The 18,115-nt window shown below is 44.0% G+C and overlaps 4 protein-coding genes across 7 annotated transcripts; 3 read left to right on the forward strand and 1 right to left on the reverse strand.

Annotated features, from left to right (window-relative positions):
• The first annotated feature begins 3,387 nt into the window (after nucleotides 1-3,387).
• LOC129589690 (uncharacterized) lies at nucleotides 3,388-6,030 on the forward strand. Its single transcript, XM_055484532.1, has 4 exons — nucleotides 3,388-3,593; nucleotides 3,700-3,810; nucleotides 4,220-4,349; nucleotides 4,534-6,030. Exons 1-4 carry the CDS (start codon nucleotides 3,479-3,481, stop codon nucleotides 5,897-5,899), a joined length of 1,722 nt encoding a protein of 573 aa, XP_055340507.1. The 5' UTR covers nucleotides 3,388-3,478; the 3' UTR covers nucleotides 5,900-6,030.
• Nucleotides 6,031-6,495: 465 nt separating this feature from the next.
• On the forward strand, nucleotides 6,496-9,019 carry LOC129589570 (uncharacterized). The gene is made up of 3 exons (XM_055484370.1): nucleotides 6,496-6,665; nucleotides 6,765-8,959; nucleotides 9,014-9,019. The coding sequence occupies exons 1-3, from the start codon at nucleotides 6,614-6,616 to the stop codon at nucleotides 9,017-9,019; spliced, it is 2,253 nt and encodes a 750-aa protein (XP_055340345.1). The 5' UTR covers nucleotides 6,496-6,613.
• A 640-nt stretch (nucleotides 9,020-9,659) lies between these two features.
• Nucleotides 9,660-12,730, forward strand: LOC129589640 (uncharacterized). 4 transcript variants are annotated; one of them, XM_055484466.1, is made up of 3 exons: nucleotides 9,779-10,009; nucleotides 10,380-12,167; nucleotides 12,240-12,730. In XM_055484466.1, the coding sequence occupies exons 1-3, from the start codon at nucleotides 9,913-9,915 to the stop codon at nucleotides 12,326-12,328; spliced, it is 1,974 nt and encodes a 657-aa protein (XP_055340441.1). In that variant the 5' UTR covers nucleotides 9,779-9,912; the 3' UTR covers nucleotides 12,329-12,730. The 4 variants fall into 4 exon arrangements, with proteins under 4 accessions (XP_055340444.1, XP_055340441.1, XP_055340440.1 ...); XM_055484469.1 differs by lacking the exon at nucleotides 9,779-10,009 and adding an exon at nucleotides 9,660-9,741 and having other exon boundaries at nucleotides 10,380-12,730; XM_055484465.1 differs by having other exon boundaries at nucleotides 10,380-12,730.
• Nucleotides 12,731-12,922: 192 nt separating this feature from the next.
• Nucleotides 12,923-16,381, reverse strand: LOC129589668 (uncharacterized). The gene is made up of 8 exons (XM_055484507.1): nucleotides 16,352-16,381; nucleotides 16,042-16,140; nucleotides 15,585-15,688; nucleotides 15,374-15,464; nucleotides 15,040-15,169; nucleotides 14,358-14,530; nucleotides 14,038-14,259; nucleotides 12,923-13,914 (listed from the first exon to the last, which is right to left on the reverse strand). Exons 2-8 carry the CDS (start codon nucleotides 16,112-16,114, stop codon nucleotides 13,067-13,069), a joined length of 1,641 nt encoding a protein of 546 aa, XP_055340482.1. The 5' UTR covers nucleotides 16,115-16,140; nucleotides 16,352-16,381; the 3' UTR covers nucleotides 12,923-13,066.
• Nucleotides 16,382-18,115: the final 1,734 nt, after the last annotated feature.

Consider the following 18,115-nt stretch of genomic DNA (forward strand, 5'->3'; position numbering starts at 1 on the left):
CGGCTGCATCTGTGAATAGGTGCAGCGTGCTTGCCGGTAGCCATTCTGGCTGCACAAAGGCAGCAGTTCCATTCCATGCCGGCAAGAATTCCTGCCACCATGCAATGTCCCTTCGAAAACCATCGTTCAGTGTGATGTTGTAGTAAAGTCTACTGACTTTGCAACTGATATCAATCATTCGCCTCAGAAATATTCGGCTAGCTGGGATGCATTTGGTTACAAAAGATAGCTTGCCTACCAGACTGAGTAGCTCTCGCTTCGTACACTGCTTTCGCCCTGAGAAGCTGTTTAAAAGTAATGTCAGTTCTTTCATCCGCTCCGCTGATACCGACAACGTGAAGTTTACGCTATCGATAACTATACCGAGAAACTCGATAACCGTTGTCGGGCTGACTAATTTCTGCTCGTTAACGGGTACGCCAAGGTATTTGCAGACAGACAACATCTGATTCACTACCCTGCCGCATTCTGGGCTATCTGGTGCGCCGCATGCGAAGTAATCGTCTAGAAAATGTAGTAAAGAGTCTTTACCTGTACATTTTTTAAAGACCCATTCGAGTATGCCGGCGAATTTATCAAACAAGAACGGGCCCGACCTCAAACCGAACGACACTACAACGTCGAAGTAAAATGCGCCATCCCAGTAGTATCCCAGTAGATGCCAGTCTGCGGACCGAACTGGCAAATTTCGGAAAGCAGATTCTATATCGACTTTTGCCATAAGTGACCCTCTACCTTGTTTCATCACCATCTTAACCGCGTCGTCTACGCCAACGTAGATTAACGAGTACTTATCTTTTGATATGCCGTCGTTGACGCTGCATCCGAAAGGTTGCGATAAATCCATGGTGACGCGGTGTCCTGACGGCTTCTTTGGGCGCAAACCAAGAGCATTGGTGACGAAATGCGGATGTGGCTCGGTAACGAAAGGACCCATTGTGTGTTTCGCGAGAATCTCTTTGCCGATCATCGAAGTAATGACCGCAGGGTCGTTGAGTGCTGAACGCGCGTTTCTGGTAAAGCGACGGAATTGAGGGCCCTCGTAACCCACGCTGAAACCGAACCTAAAGCCCTGCAATATAAAGCAAACAGCATCACGATCAATGTGCTCTACCAGTAGTTCCGCAAGCCTATCGACGGAGACTGGCGTGGCCACTTCCGGGTTTGGACGTGTGACCATTGGGAGAATTGTGCTGCACTGAATCGTGCTCGTGGATGGTGTGGTTGGGGGATCGGCATGCTCCACAGTGGTGCGTGAATCGGCAGCTGGATCCTTTCGTGCATTTCCCGTTATTCCAGTTCCTGCACAGGTCTGGCGGGATGTGTCGAAAGGGCTGTTCCGCCGTAGCGTTCTTGAGACCATGTGCAGACAACTGGAACTTCTTGGGACATGCTTGTTCCGGGTGGTCCGGAGATTGGCATGCCCGACACAGCGGCAGGTAAGCTTGATTCGGCAGACGGGCGACGCAGCGATCGAGCAGGTTGCGATCTAACAGGCTCCACTGATCAGGACTGGTGTCGCGGGTGCGGCTGGCGCGGAACGTTTTGTCATACTCTAACCATACGACTGGCGCGTAAATACCGGCTAAATCGGTTATAATGGCCTGATAATTATTCAGCGGATGCTCTAACGCCGGATGGTAGTAGCCGCGTACTCGTCGGAACACCATGAATGCTTCCGTCCATTGCGTAAACGAAGTAATCGTGACCTTTCTTGGTTTAGAATCTGACAGAACGTAGCTACCGTCTCTAATCTCAATTTTCGCTTCGCCGTGGATTGGCGACATTATGCTGTTCGCTCTGAGCAACTTGTCTAAATCTACGTTGACAGTAAGATCGTAGAGTTCTTCCAAGCATTTTTCATTTACAAATGGAAACCCTGCCGGTAGCGGCGGTGCCTTCTTACTGTTAGGGGATCCACTGTTTGATGATGATGCCGGCTGGTTGTCGTTCATTCGCTGGGTGAGCTGGTTGATCTGGTTCATCATCAGCTGAAGAATCATGTTGGTCTCCGATGGCTGAACAATAGGCGGCGGCACTGTTTCGAGGGGGATGACATCCGGCTCCGCGACGTGTCCACTGGAAGCCGACTTCTTCTGCGCCTGCAGCAGCTGCAGGTTTCGCTGGGCTTGAGCGATCTGCTCGTCGATGTTGCTGATGGCCTGCGCTGAGCAACCACTCGCAACTGGTGCGATCTCTGGTGCTGCGGCGGGGTTGCGACGAGAACTTGCACCGGCGCGGGTCGTACGTTTCCCTGGCGGCTCCCGGGCTCCGGACGGTCTCTTCCTTCCCCGGCCCCCGCGTCCTGTCATTTCCACGCGAGTGAGCTGATCTCAGTAAAACCTTATTATTAAAATTGATCTGAATATTATTATTAAACTCCAAAAGATCTTAAATTCGTAAAGGTCACATGCAACGCTAGTCGCAATACAATTTCCACTTGTATAATTCGCTGCGCATCACGAAACTAAAATGACAAGGTAACATCAAGAAATTCAATGCAAACTAAAAATCGGGCCAACTCTATCCGGATCCGTGGCAAGCGGGCTGGTGGTACGAGATAGGAGCAGGCAGGTAGTACGCTGGCGAGCATAATGAATTCGGCGAAGTCCGATGAGGATATGATTGTCCAGCAGGTCAAATTGAAGGATGCTGATTTCCACTATTCATCGCTGTTCTAAATAAACGAGAAATTATGTCTGGCCGGCGTTTCTCTCACCGCGTTAAACCAAGTTAGCGTGACCACGCTAACTTCCATTATCATTTACTAATTCAGTGATGATAATTTGAAAATGATTCCCGATTCGCATAGATCGATAGATGTGCCGATAATACGAGCCATATTAACCGCTAAAATAATAAGTATAAGACCTATCTAGTAATGAACGTAGAAGTTGTATTTCCTTAAAAAAACTGATAAATCTCTCATATGGCTTTACAGAATAACTACTCGAGTAGCAGTAGGTAAATCTACAGTCGTAATAATCACGCCAGCTACATAGTAAAAATGCAGATCTCGGCAGTAAAAGCAACAAACGCAGCTTGAAAATCTCTTATACTGGACTGGAATATTAGAAGGAAACTCAAACAAATTCTGTTTGGCATAACTAATCTTTCGGTAGGAAGGAATACTGCATTTGATGGCCCATGATAACAACCGTCGTCATTTTCCGGGTATAAAAAATCGTGGTCATTGCCTATGGTTATTGCAATCGCCTGTTGGTGTTGCATCAAGCAACGCACGTAGATTAACGAACACAGAAAAACTGCGATTTTTGACACGCTACGTTTGTAAGCCCGAAGCAAACGATGAACAACCATAAAAGGAAAATGTTAGACTGTTGCAATCAAAAACTTTTGATCAATTATCGTGTAGCAAATGTTTTCGAAGACTTTTTTCGGTTTGGCAAGCACACGCGCTGTTTAGGTTGTGCAGAATATTTAATAAACTGCTGTTGAGTATTTGGAAATTTCTTTCATGGATAGAAAGAGAAAGTTCAGCTCTTTGCTCCTATCCGTCCTCAGTGCTATACTGAAGTTAATCATTGTCACTGCAGTATCCGACGAAGGCGGTAATGTCGAGATTACCACAGGTACAGCAAGATGAGACCATCAATCAGGCCTTCACATTCGCACGAGTTTACGTATCGTTACTGAATTATCCTGACGAAAATTTGGTTTCAAGTAATGGATTTTTAGATCTGTTTTATCAACCGGGTAACTTTTCTGATGCCAGTGCTGAAGCGGGAACTGGTCCAAGACTGTGGCCAAATCGCACAGCGATTCCTTATTACATCAGCAGCGAATTCGGTGGGAAGCAATAAATTAAGTCGCATATATTTCCGTTCATAAGAATTGTTATTTTAATTCATATATCGGCTGACATAAGTTAGGCTAGGCTAGTGCATAAATTACGTATTCTGAGGCAAAACTTTTGAAAGCTCAACGTTTCCGTTTTCTGTTACTCGTACGTAAGATAACAACTCATAAGGCTGAAACAGTAATATAAAGTTATCAACACTAGTCGCCTAGCTGATTCATTCGTGCATTCGTGCGCTGGCTGGTCGTCAGACTCGCCACGACATTAAGCTCAAAGCTCGGGGCAATCGTGTTGTCACTGCTGTGCTAATTTTCTTTAACGTTGACCTATGCTTCAGTGCATAACATAATAAAACTTCGATTTGGAATAGTTTCCGACTTCCTGTATAATTCATTGTAGACAAGCCACAGCAAGACCTGATCACGAAAGCACTCCGAATTATGGAGAAAAAGACAAATGGCTGTATTTCGTTTACGGCCAGAACGGACGAATGGGATTATATTTATTTTAAGCGCATGTATTCCGGCGGGTAAATTTTTCTATTTGACTTCACACTAGATACCGATTATTACCGAATGTGTTTTCTCGGTGACAGTAGCAAATTAGTGATATTACACCAGTACACTTAGGTGGCCTTGAGGTTTTTGTAATTGCTGTCTAGCAAAAATGCGCCACTGCCACAATCGCCAAAATCCTATCGAGCTTTTTCTTAGGTGTGAGTCGGAACTTGGACACAAAGGTTCTTATCAGTACATCTATTTAGCGGTACCCAGCTTATTCTCATCCGCGGACTGTATGTACATTGGGAAAATACAACACGAGGTTATGCACGCATTGGGTTTTGACCACGAACATGAGCGCCCGGATCGAGACCAGTATGTTGACATACGCCGTGGAAATATTGATTCTGATGAATACGAACGAAATTTCGCTATCAGTGGAACAATGTACACTTTTGGAACCAAATACGACTACAATTCTATCCTTCACTATGGTACGTTTCATGGCATCCAAGATGTAGTCCAACCCTGCATAGTACCTAAGAAAGGACTGATTGTGCGCATGGGCCAAACCCTTCGCATGAGTTCGACAGATGTGGCAAAAATCATGATTGCCTACAAGTGCCCATTGACTGTGATTCCTGTGGTCGCAGAAGCTGCTATCAGCGATGAGTTCCCGAATTTCTCCCTGGAACCGATGACCGACGACGAGTGTTGCGTGCAGTTCAACAGGTACTGCAATTCCGACATCACAACGCCTTATAACTGCGCAAAGCGGAGAGATTATCGTATCATGTGCCAGTCAAAAGCACCGGTTGACGTGCTGGAACGAATGACGCTGGCTATGACAGCGAAGCCCTTGCGCCTTGTGTCGATCAGTGCAGAAGAGGAACTGATATCTAAGTCCTCGTTTACGCCCATACAACGCCAGGTTTTGAAGCTGCAGCTGTGGAACTGCACCACAGACCGAGTGACCTCTAGGTTGCAGAAACTGAATTTCAGCAACCTCCTGCATTTCGAGCTTTACAACTGTTATAACTTGGATATTGAAAAGGCAGACTTCGGGGTTTCTCCGCGACTGCGAATCATTTTGTTCTTAAACAGTACGATTTATGCCCTCCAGATAGGTTCCTTCATGGACCTGCCAAGCCTGCAGATCCTTTCTTTGGAAGCGCTGTCAGACAGTCAAAAATATTACAACTTCGTACCGGCATATCGCACTCATTTGCGGAACCTTCACTGCAGCTGCGAATTCGCTTGGTATCGATCTTGGTGGCGCGAAAACAAAAGACTGCGGCTTCGTACGGAAGCTGGGGAGCTGTATTCCTTTGAGGGACCTAGTGCTGGGACGTTTTTCAGCAGCGACGAGTTTACGAGAGAAGACCTCTATCATCCCATCAACTGCAGCGCTGATCCGTTTCCACTTAGCACGGAATGGATTAATTATTACACGCAAACTGATTACTCGGTTAATGAACCAAACTGCAACGCGTCAACATCTGCTGTCATTACAAGCTCCAACGCCACGCAAAGTCAAAACTGGCTTTTGTCTTGGAACTGGCTTCGTTTAAGTATTTAGTGACCAAAAGACTTTGCTTAAAATGCATTTCATTTGGGGCTAAACTTGCTTATTTGCTGTCATTCATCATAATAAATTCCACAAAATTTATATACACCGTTCGTTCATAAAGTACTGTACATACAACACTGCTTAGAATGCATCGGTGGAACTGACTGGTGAGGTAACGGTGAAAATAACTGTGAACAGAGTAGGCTATTGTTCAATGTACAGAACCACTTTACCAGTCGACGGCAAGCGCCGATCTGCAGTTCCTGGTTAACTTCCTGGCATTCAAAACGCGGATTAATCATGTACCATATGCCGTTTTGACGACTAAAGTTCTTACGACAGATTTAATCTGGTGCACATTTGCGCAGGCTCGGTTAATCGTTCTCGGTATTCAACAGTTTACACTGAAGATTTATTAATGGACTTTGGCCAAGCACGTCAATTAACTAAACTGAACAAGCGGCATTACGCAAATTTTCGGTGATAAGTCCGAAATTATTCCAGGCGTGATTTTGGATAAAAAATGCTATAAAATCTCCGCTGACATACCAGGAAATTAATTTGTCTTTGCTGCTCAGTGCTGTCCACATAAATTTACAGTTTTGCATAATATCTGCATGGACGCTATTGGGGCACACGCTAAAGAAGTGTTTAGAGCAACTTTGCATTGACTGATTGCATGTTTGATGTTTTGCAAGCGCTGTCATTCTCGTTAATTTACAAATGGTCATACTTACCGTTCTTATCGTGTCAGCATTGGCTGCAAGCATATCAGGTATGCTTAAGTATGCAAATATACTCATTAATGTTCGGTTGCATTTACCTACAAGTGGGCTTTGATTTTCCAGTATTTTGTATTATTTTATGCATTTAGGTACACCTGATTTATCGGCGCCGGCATTCAGTATTCCTTATAATGGATTCCACATTCAGGTGTACAACTCATCCGACCTCACAGGCAATCCTGTGTTGTATTATGCGCCAACAGGAATAATCCTCCCCAATTTCACTGAAGTAATATTCAATAATCATTCCGAAAGCGTCCAGTTAGCATTGGATATCCGGCTGTGGGATTACGACTTCGCTCAAACCATTGAGAGCTATGTTGCCCAGTGGACCGGCAAAACCGAATATCGGCTGCTGCCAGTGCCTTTTAAATGGATGCACCTCAAGTACCCAACGGAGTATTCGGCGTGGAAGTATGTCCGCAGTGCCTGGCTGCCCATTGCTCACCTTCCACGCACTGTCTCGATGCGAATTCCTTGTCAAACTGTGTCTCAGTGCCGGCGTATTAAAGACAGCGTGGACACCAATTTGAATGCCAACTGGCAACTGATGTTTGCTAACCGGCCACCCGAACCGAAGAAGGTCATCATTACCGTTGAGAAGGGGCATCTGCTTGGTTCGTCAATGTTCACAGCTATCAGTGAGCGTTTAATCATGAATCAATATGTTTTCCTATCAGAAGACGATTTCTTTACGTTGGTGAGGGAGACAATTATCAACAGCCTGGACCACGGTTGGGAAGCCGATGAATTTCTGGATGATGAACAGCTGCACGGTGCAATTAGGAAGCTCCTGCCGAAGTTTTGCCATAATATTACTAATTACGCCAATTTCACGGATGGAATGTGGCAGAGTACGTACTGGCGCAACGCGGACCAACGACCGGATCGACGAGCACAAAATCTTAATAACCGTTTAGCTCCTGCGAACCAGTCGTTGACGGAACTTGTGGCAGCACTTCCGCCAGATGATCTATTACATTTTGACGATAAAACAGCCACCGTAAAGCCATTGCGTATGTATTGTGTAAATATGGATAAACTACAGAATAAAGAGCTTATGGTTTTTGGCGATATCACTGTCCTTGCCGCTAAAGCAACGGCCGACTATAGTAGCTTCCTCGTGAAACCGGAAGTTAAACGCATGAATGCTATCGAGGGTAACAGCCTAAAGAGCTTTAAGAAGAAGGACGAGGTGGATACACATAATGTCACGAACGAAATTCAAGACATTAACCAGCGCCTGGAAAGTTTAGAGGATAATGATGGCTCAGTTCGGACCAATCTAGCCGAAATCAATGCAAAACTGGCGGATCTCAGAAACGCAACCTTTGTGGATGACATTGCACGCAGACGAATAGAAGCACTGGAAATGATAATTAACCAAACTGCCATGGAAAGACTGAAAGCGCTGGAAGTTTTGTACGACTCCGTTATGAAGAATCTAACTGAGCTGATCGCGAAGACGGAAAATTTAACATCGGCTTCGACAACTGATTTCGATCAACGACTCGAAATTTTGGAGCGGTCTAATAACGCCAGCCGCGAGAATAATGTTACCGTTATTCTTAGCAAACTCAACGTTACGCTTTCTCCGTTGCACGGACGCCTGCAGACTCTGGAAGGAACGGTTGCTCAGATACAAGTAAATGCGACACAGTGTTCCAAGAAAGCCGATCGTGTTGAATCCGGAATGTGGTCAGTACGAAATCGGATAGATGCAGTCGAGTCGAAAGTCGACAACGTGGTGAGAAAAACTGGCATGGTTAATGCGGCCATTGCCTCCGTGACAAAGCTCCGCGGACAAGTGACAAGACTGGAAAGTGCGCAGAGCCGTAGCAGCGACATGGAGCATCGCGTTGCCAGCATGTATAATACCATTTTGCCGGTTGGATCCATTGTGGCCTATCCGGGAAACGGCACGCTGCCACACTGCTGGCTGGAATGCAATGGCGAATCGTTCGATGCCGCAAAATATCAACAATTAGCCGGCGCTCTGCAAGAAAGCATTACTCCTAACCTCCGTGGACGGTTTGTACTGGGTGCGGCCGATCATTTTCCGTTGGGAAGTGAAGGCGGAGAGGAAATACACCAGCTGACTCTGGACGAAATGCCCAGTCATAGCCATAAATTATCCGATGGTGCAGTGGGCCGATATAACTTTGTAGACAAGCGGCCACGGATTCAAACAGCGGACTCGAATATTGAATTTCCCGATGCGACATTTGCCAGTGGACTGGCAGGGCGGAACGAGGCGCATAATAATATGCCGCCGTATCGTGCGGTACGGTTTCTTATACGTGCGTGCTAGTTGGGAGATACTGTTTTCACGTTATAGATCTGATTAATTTCGCACTTTAACTTTTGTTACTTTATTTATTAAGATTTTTTTGTTCTGGCAGCATTGTACCGGTGCGGTAAGATAAATGGAGCAGGAAATTGAATTAACCGTGCTTATTAGTGCCGTTGAGCGAGTATAACACTAGAACGTGATTAAATTTAAACAAGTTTTCGAAATGAAATTGCGATACAGTACCATCGTCAAGCGCGAAACGGCAGGGTCAAACAACAAAAATTATAAAACAGCACTGATTTATAATTATTAAATGTGTCATTTATGAATAGTTTGACCGCAACGTTGCGCCATTTTTAAGGGAAGTAAATTTGAGCGCAGGGGTGCAGCAAAGCTGTTAAAGGCAGAGTAATCTGATATAACGGCTTTTACAATCATGTAATCTTACGTACAGCGAGAGCTTTAATACCGTGGGCACATGATCCCGGTGCATACAAACAGGAAACTACCATACAGGCAATAAAATTTTCCGCATAGTTTTCGAGGAATCTGACGTGTGCCAGATCTTAATCATTCTTGTATCTGCACAAACTTTTTATTCTGATTACTCATTAGTCAGATAATCATTACCAACACCCTGGCTGTTGTTATTCATAAGAAGCAACAAGACCAGCAGTCTGCCGACTTTGGCAACGCATATCCCGGTTATTTAAACCAAATCACTCGGCACGGCGCATCTGACTACTGTACTTGCAAACACGTCTGACTGGGAGGTACTTACATACAAACATTCATATCCTGATAGTTAACTCTATTTAACCGATTCATCGTTTTATTGTACATGTATTAGTCATATTAGCCTACGAAGTTAAAAAGTAGCTGCAGTCTTTTACATTCCAAATAATTTTGTACGCTTATTGTTTTAATTAATTTTGCTGTCCAAAATGCTTGTGCATAACCAAGCTAAAGTAACTATACGCGCCGCATGCGTTACTATATTTATGATGGTGTTTAGTGTTCATTTCCCGAGCGCGGCAACAGGCAAGTCTGCTGTAGCCAGTCATTGCAGATGGCTGAAATAATTAGTACAGTAAGTCTGCAATTAATGATCATTCCTCTAGCACCAACTGGATACAGAACGTTCACGGGCGTTCAGAATAATCGTTATTAGTTCTGGACTGCAGTGGACTTACGTGACTTGGTATGCACATAAGTTGTTTTTTTTAAATCTGCGCAGTGATTGCATATTCGATATTCTGCCGCTTCACGAAAGCTTGTACAGAACCGATTTCCTGCTGTGCACTGTATCACGGGAGCTTTACAGCAGGAAAAACCGAATTATAAATCGTTTGCGCGTTAAGGCATTCGAAGGCAGACTGTGTATTTTAGAATGCGTGCTTGCGTATTTTAGAAACACCTGATTTGCTGGTACCGACATTTAGCATCCCCTCAAACGGATATCACATCCAGGCGTTTAAGCCATCCAATGCATCCGTCACTAATGGCTTGTACTACGTCCCAACGGGAATGCTTCTTCCCAACTCCACAGAGGTCGTATTCAACAACCATACCGGTACCGTTCGACTGGCGGTAGAGATACAACTGTGGGACGCAAGCTACACACAGCACATCCGGAATCATGTCTCTCAGAGGCCGGTTTACGCAGAACATCTCACACTTCCAGTCCCCTTCAAATGGATGCATGTCAAGTACACAACGGAACACGCCTTATGGAAGCACATTCGCAGTCCATGGCTACCCATTGCCCATCTTCCGCAAACGGTTTCACTGAAAATTCCTTGCCAAACAGCGGGCCAATGTCAGCGTATGAAAGAAATTGTAGATGCAAACTTTGCAACCGATTGGCAGCTGATGTTTGCCTATAAAACACCGGAGCCAAAAAAGGTCATAGTAACAGTGGAAAAGCGGCATCTGTTGGAATCGGCGATTTTTACGGCCATCAGCGAACAATTCGGAGCGAACCAGTATGTCTTCGTGCAAGAGGAGGATTTTTTCACTGTGGTGCGAGAAACGGTGATTAATAGTTTAGATAGCGTTCTGGATGCCGACGAGTTTCTGGATGACGAACAGCTGCATGGTTCTATTAAGAAACTAGTGCGGAAATTTTACCACAACGTTACCAGTTCGGTTGACTTTACGGAGGAGATGTGGAGCGCCACGTACTGGCGTAACACCGACCAGAGGCCGGATCGGAGAGCTCGACATTTATTGGGAAATGCGGTCTCCAGTGAAACAGCCGATTTGGGCCTTATCAGCTCCCAGTTAACAGCGACTATCGAAGATGCTGGTGTACCGTGGAATGGGGAATATGCCACTTTAACGTCAATGAAAATGTATTGCCTAAATATGGACAAACTACAAAACACCGAGTTTGTGGTATTCGGAGATATCTACGTGCTAACCAGTAAAACCGCCGCTGACTACAGCATCTCTTTGGTACGGCCCAAAATTTCCGATATCGATTACCCGGAAGACGGCCATTTTGGAAGCATTAGTGACAACTACCAAGAAAAGATTAATAATTTGAGTACCGAAATTCAGATCATCCAGCAACGGCTTTCGGTTTTCGAGAGCAGGAGTTTTGCATTCCCGATAAATGGGACAGACAACACAGCGGAACCGGGACTCGGTGATAATATTACACTTATTATTGAGAATGTGTCCAACCGCTTATATGCTCTGGAACATCTAGTAAACCAGACACTGGATATATGCCAAAGCGCTTACAAAGCTGTTGTGCAGAATCTAACTGAGCAAAGAGAAAACATTATTTTATTCTCGGAGTCTGCAGCACAACTTGACCAGCGGCTCGAAGCGTTAGAAAAATCAGCGAATTCTTCAAATAATATTGGCGTAGTACTGAACGATTGTAATACATCCACTGCCACGGAGAACCGTACTTCGGGACTGCTTCCGGTGGGCTCTGTTATCGCTTATACGGGAAACGATACGGTACCAGCGTGTTGGTTGGAGTGCACCGGCGATCTTTTCGACCCTGAACTGTACCCCGTATTAGCCGGTGTTCTCGGTGAGGCAAATACGCCAAATCTCGGTGGGCAGTTCTTAATAGGTGCGAACGAGCGTTATCCGCTGGCCAGCGAAGGCGGCGAAGAAATGCACCGACTGACGGTGAACGAAATGCCAACCCATTCCCATAAAATGACGGATAGTCCTGTTGGTAGGCAGATTGCTATAAATAAGAGGTTACGAATTAAAACCACAACGACCAATGCTGAATTTCTTGATGCAGCGTATCCTACAGGATTGGCCGGGAAGAATGCTGCTCACAATAATATGCCGCCATATCGAGCAGTAAAGTTTTTGATTCGAGCGTGCTGACAACAAGCAAAACTGAGCGTTTTGAACAATTCTTGGAAAGTAATCAATTTTGCAATAAACAGCTGGGTGATGCAAATTTGTTCTGGCGTTAGGGTGAAAGTAATGTTGTCTCATCGGTTTACCATATCATATCTGTCCGCTCTGAAGAGTCTGTTCTGACCTCCTGACGTTGACATTAGCTCATCGTGACCGTAGATTTACCGCAAACTGATCCGGCGTTTTGCAGTCTGGTATAGTTTTCGTTCTTTCGTCCTTCACGTGTGGGACGTGCTAAACATATATTTAACTCATCCTTTGATCCCGTGTTTTCTCGGTTTTGGTAACTGGAAGCATAACAGTGTTCTTAAAACTGCTTCTTTTTTCAACCTGTACAATTAAAAACTCTTTCGAAGCACTGAACAATAGTGTGAGTCAAAGTGATCTAACAGTATGAATATTTTTGCAAGTGCTGACAAGCAAATAATTCGGGACACCCGAGCCGGTGCGAGCATGCGGATGCAAAATAACCTGATGGCTGAACAATCAAACCAAAAAGCGTACAGTCTACCTCTGTAAAGTTATGTTGCAAGTTATGCATTCTGTTTTATTTCGGTAATAAAGGAGAAAATCTGCAATCTTTTTCGTTATCGTACCGTAAACACATCAAAACTGTATTGGATCAGATTGCATATATAGATCTCCAAGAATAAGTGATACACTTCGTATTTCAAAACACACATAAAAAGAAGCCGGATAAAATTAACAGCCAGGCGAAACGTTCCTAGAGAAGGGCTGCGGAGCGACGTGATTAAAAAATCGGGTATTATCACGATTGCGAAATGCGATAAAAGAGCTGTCAATGCTGCGACAGTTGATAGGTATATACATTTCTCCCACCGTCACCGACTCGCGGTCCTCTGGAAAAGTGTTTACTAAAGACTTGGTATTGGCCAACAGGCTTTTTGCGTTTAACCAGTTCCGTAACCATTGATACTGACAATCGCAGTGCAAAAGTTGTAAGTGCCTTCGAACTTCCGCTTCTCTTTTGGCTTTAACTATCTGTTCGCGCGGTTTCCACCATTCTTCTAATTGAAAAATCTCCAGTTCCGCCAGTGCGTCAAAAGCGTTACGTTCGATCGATGCAATCGTTGTAGCGTGAAACACCAGTCTCTTCAGTTTGCTGTTGAACTGGAAATCGGCTTTTCGAATTTCCTGGTTGGAACAGTAAAACAAGCGAAAATCGAGCAGATCGACCAGGGTGTTTTCTCGTAGTTTTAGTGTTGTTGATGGCTGTGTGCAGGTATGTATCCCGAGTTGCGTTATTCTGGTCTTAACAGGACTGAGAACGCGTGGTCTTGAAACACTGGCATCGGCAATGTAAATGGCATAACTGTCAACGTGGGCAAAACTTGTCAACTGGTTTGCGATGTTTTGGACATCGTCGGCCGTGGCGTTTGTTGTGCAGTAGACCGATATCCTTTTAACGCTCGGATGATGGCAGTTGGTCATCGCCACATAGGTTTTTAGCCAATATTCATTTTCCGTGGTTTCCAGTCCTCGAATATATACATGACAATATCCAGCAGATGTGTTGCACAATGAGTTCTCTGTGCCAAATAGTGACATGTGCGATTAAAGAAGCTATTGCTGGCAGTGCCATGTAGGAAAGAAGGCAGTGTTACATTGGGTATTCTGTTCGTTCTGAAGTCAACGAGAATGAGCGCTCTTACTTGCTTGGCACTTGTAGGCCGCCAAAATTTTCTGAACATCCAAATCGCTCAATTCGGTATTATGTTTAATGACTACGCCGTTCTTGGTGGTCATTACCGGTTTTTGCGGGTTCTCCGCCACGCTTCCGACTTCTGACGGATAGTGCATGATAGAATGGTAGTCATAGGGGAATCCCATCAAATCGACATCATTTCTCTTAACATAATTGTTCCGCCATCGACCTAGAAACGTACTTACTTGTAAGAAAGATAGTCAGTAAATTCCTGAAGTGGTAGTATATATTGTAAGTAATGGTAGACTGATTCTAAAGAGAACCAACCTCGAATGTTCTCAAGATGTACCGTAATGTAATTGTCCCGATCGGGTCGTGTGTGTTCGTGATGATATCCCAGTACGTGTAGGAGCTCATGAACGATATCGTGGACTGCACACTGCCGCGACAAACCGATAGTGTTTTTGCCGTAACGGGCGTATCCCAGAGTGGCTTTGCAGCTGCACAAAATTAAAGTACGTAAAGTCGTAAGGATGTCTACTGCGACAAGAAAAATATGTCAAAAATTACACTTTAGTAATACTGGTAACTAGCTAGTCCGACCGCTAAAATTGAAATCACAGAATGCCCAAGTGACGCATTATACTGAGAGAAGCTGCGGTGGCAACCAGAAGTCTGTGGGCGCTGACACTGGACAAGCCTCTAGCTTTGCCGACCGGAAAAGAAAACTAATAATCCAGCACTAAATCGCAGATATTTTATTCAGCTTGCAAGTGAAACGATGGTGTTTAACCCGGGGCCGTTGTCATACTACGAGTATTGAAAGAGATCAAAGTTAAATTCTTTTGTGTCAGAACAGGCAAGAGCCGCTCAAAGGGCAACTCCCGCACTAGTAAATTAGTTATCTGAATAAGTTCCATTTTGATTGTTGACATAAGCGGTACTTGCTGCTGTACCTACTGACCAGATTTATAACGCTTAAAAGAAAATTTTTTTTCAGTGCACTTACATTGACCGAGACGATACGAAAAGCAGAAACGCTGTTTCGTTAGTTCGAGGTCTGAAGCGAATGCAGTTGGCTGTTTTTCGGGAAATCGTATCCATAGCACTATGAATAGCCGGAGTAAGTTCCATTTCACCTGAAGAAGCCTTCACTAGCATTATTTAAGCTGACGTTGGTGGTAGTGGGTCATGCAAGATTTCTAAATCTTTCTCGAAACCGGCGCTGAACACCAGTACAAACACACACACGCAAATGCCCACAACAGTCAGTACGTATGTACACTTTCCCTTTGGAAACCACAATGGAAGATTCTCGTTGGAAATAGACATCGCATGCTTACCAATGCCGTAAGAGATGTCGTATGGCACGATGCCTTGAGGCCAACGGCTTCTGGCAGAGTCCATGAAATTTGCGTATGTTGCGTTCAGTTCCTGATCAACAATTATAATAAGCAGTGGGAGCAGCGTTTGTTGAAAGCAAGCAAACTACCCTGATAATACGAGTATAACAGGCTCGGATTTGTACATTTCGAATCGCCTTCACGGACTTACATCGGAAATCATGTCTCTACTATTGTAGTCAATAATGTCGCCCTCAAACAGGTCACTGCTATCGACACTATCATCGTCCAAGACATCAGTTCGTTGACGGCCAACTAAACGGTACCAAAACATTATTCAGAGCAGAAAAATCTTTTTAAAAGTGCGGCTTTAGCCGTTCATCATTGAAATTATTAAACAATTTAGGTTGATCACTTTTCGTTTTTAGTCAAACTGTTCCTTAATTTGCTGGTACGGTTACTAAAACGAAACGCCTGGATGGTTTGATTTTTGAAAAAATAGACTGCGCCGGTAGTTGACCAAATTTTAATATGTCTAAGCCTTACGACAAAAACTGCAAACGCTTAAAAAATATTAAAGTCGCACAAAATGACTGAAAACAATTAAACTAGCAATTTTTTCGGTTTCGCTGCATTTTTAGCGGTTTCTGGATGTTTTTGTAACTTACGTGTGCTGTCATGGTCTGCCACTATCAGGATTAGAAAGTGACAGATTATTCCGGTTAGAAGGGTGGTCATCATTGTTATTCCTTCGTGCCAACAGGAAACTAATAAAGATTTAAAGCTCACAATGCTGGCTGTCTTTTTTGTGCTATCGTACGACAATATTAATATGACCCTTTACAATTTCCTCCAGGGAAAGCTTCGAATATGTACAATTACTTCGAACACATAAAAGAAAACAAAACTATGGAAATGCGATTGCACGGTATTTTGTTAGTAAACGACAAGAATGGAAAGAACGTTTAAGTTATGTACCGTGCAACAGACTGCTGACTGCTGCTCGTAGTCTACGATTCCTTTTCCCCTTCAGAAATGAGATGGCCGCCGATAATAGATTGGCAAGACGATAATAAAATGCTCCTGAAATGATCAGTGTTATATATGACTGCGTGTTAGCAATCTTTTTTACAAACCTGCCATTAATTCGTGCGCCTGCTATTATTTATCTTCTTTACGACGCTCATCGTACGACTAGAACCGGTATTAATCTTACTTCTTAGCTCCTTTACCTCCTTTACAGTACATTAAACGGAAATAAGTAGCGCAAATATGTCCACTGTATTTTTTATTTTAATGTGTATCTTGCATAAAATTTAATGATATTCATCGCTTTATGTGTACACTAATATATCGGTACACGATAACAGAATAACTTTTTCACTTGCTAAAGTTCTTGCTCTGTTTTTCTATGTAACCTTTTGTCGATCTCAAAATTCAGTTGTTCTGGAAAGCAAACGAACAGGTGAAATTTTTGCCGCTTTCGGCTTGCATGGGAAGGGCATTCCATACTGCGCTTACACCTAAAGTCCTTATATTAACAGTTCTTTTTGAAATTTTACACCGCTTTGTCGCCCTGAACAAATAGTGCAATGACAATTGATCCGCCTTTCAGGAAGGTGATTTCAAGGTAATGGTTAAACAAGATACTAGGGTAGTCATTGAGACTCATGTTTTAAACACTAGGCTTTGAGGCTCATGTTTTAAATATGCACTCGCAAATTTACTTCCAGTAATCATATCTTGCATGCTGTCGACATTGCTTCGTGAGTATCTGCGCCGTTATGTACCACTTTCCTTGCCAACAAATCGATCGAATCAGTGCATTCCGTTAAAGATGCTAAAATTATGATCTTCGCAAATAACAGTTCCGGGATTCCCAGTTCTACTCCTGCCAAGCAAGCTATTATTTCAGTCAATTTAATAATATTATTAACTATCATCGGCCTCATTGCTGTCGGTACAGGTGTCTACAACGGCACAATAATTGTCGCCTTTATCACCCTTCGCAAACTCATCACGCCTTTTAACTGTTACATTCTAAACTTATCTGTCATTGAATTATTAGTCGCTCTGACGGCGATGCCATGCTACATTCTACGCGTTCTGGACGTTCCGATGGTTTCGTTACTATGTTCCACTGTACAATATTGTAGTGACTTTGCCTTGGTCGTTCAATGTCAAGGAATGCTCCTGCTTAGCTTGAACAGACTATGGTCGCTGACACTACCGATTTCCTTCAAGAACATATCTACTACCCGGCTCGCGTTGTTCATTTGTGCCAGTGGTTGGATAATTTGGGGATTGTTGTGTTCGCTTATCGTTTCTTTGAGGAGGGGTTAATGCCCAGGAGAGAGTACGCACCTTGTTATGCAGACTTCACCTACACAGTCCAGCGTAGTGTGCGTGGATTCGCGGCTTTTATTGAATTTGCTGGATTTGACATTCCGATTTTATTATCTTTAGCGATCTATACGTACGTTTTCATCCAATTGCTTCGCAGGAAAAGGAGGAACTCCAAACAAGCAGTACAGCGACTGGTACTGAGTACAGCTTTCAAAACAGGTATAACCATTATTTTGCAATCGTCAGTCGTGCCTCGTCACCATCTCCAGCATTGGTTTTGGGACGTAAACTACAGAATGATGAATGTGCCGAATCACTCGTATGAATTCATAAGAACTGTCACTTTTGTCCTTTTTGTAAACGTACAGTATTCAATTTCAAGAGCGATTATACGTA

Source organism: Paramacrobiotus metropolitanus, unplaced genomic scaffold (genome assembly GCF_019649055.1).
Source record: "Paramacrobiotus metropolitanus isolate TYO unplaced genomic scaffold, Prichtersi_v1.0 Parri_scaffold0000036, whole genome shotgun sequence".
In the NCBI taxonomy this organism is placed as follows: domain Eukaryota; kingdom Metazoa; phylum Tardigrada; class Eutardigrada; order Parachela; family Macrobiotidae; genus Paramacrobiotus; species Paramacrobiotus metropolitanus.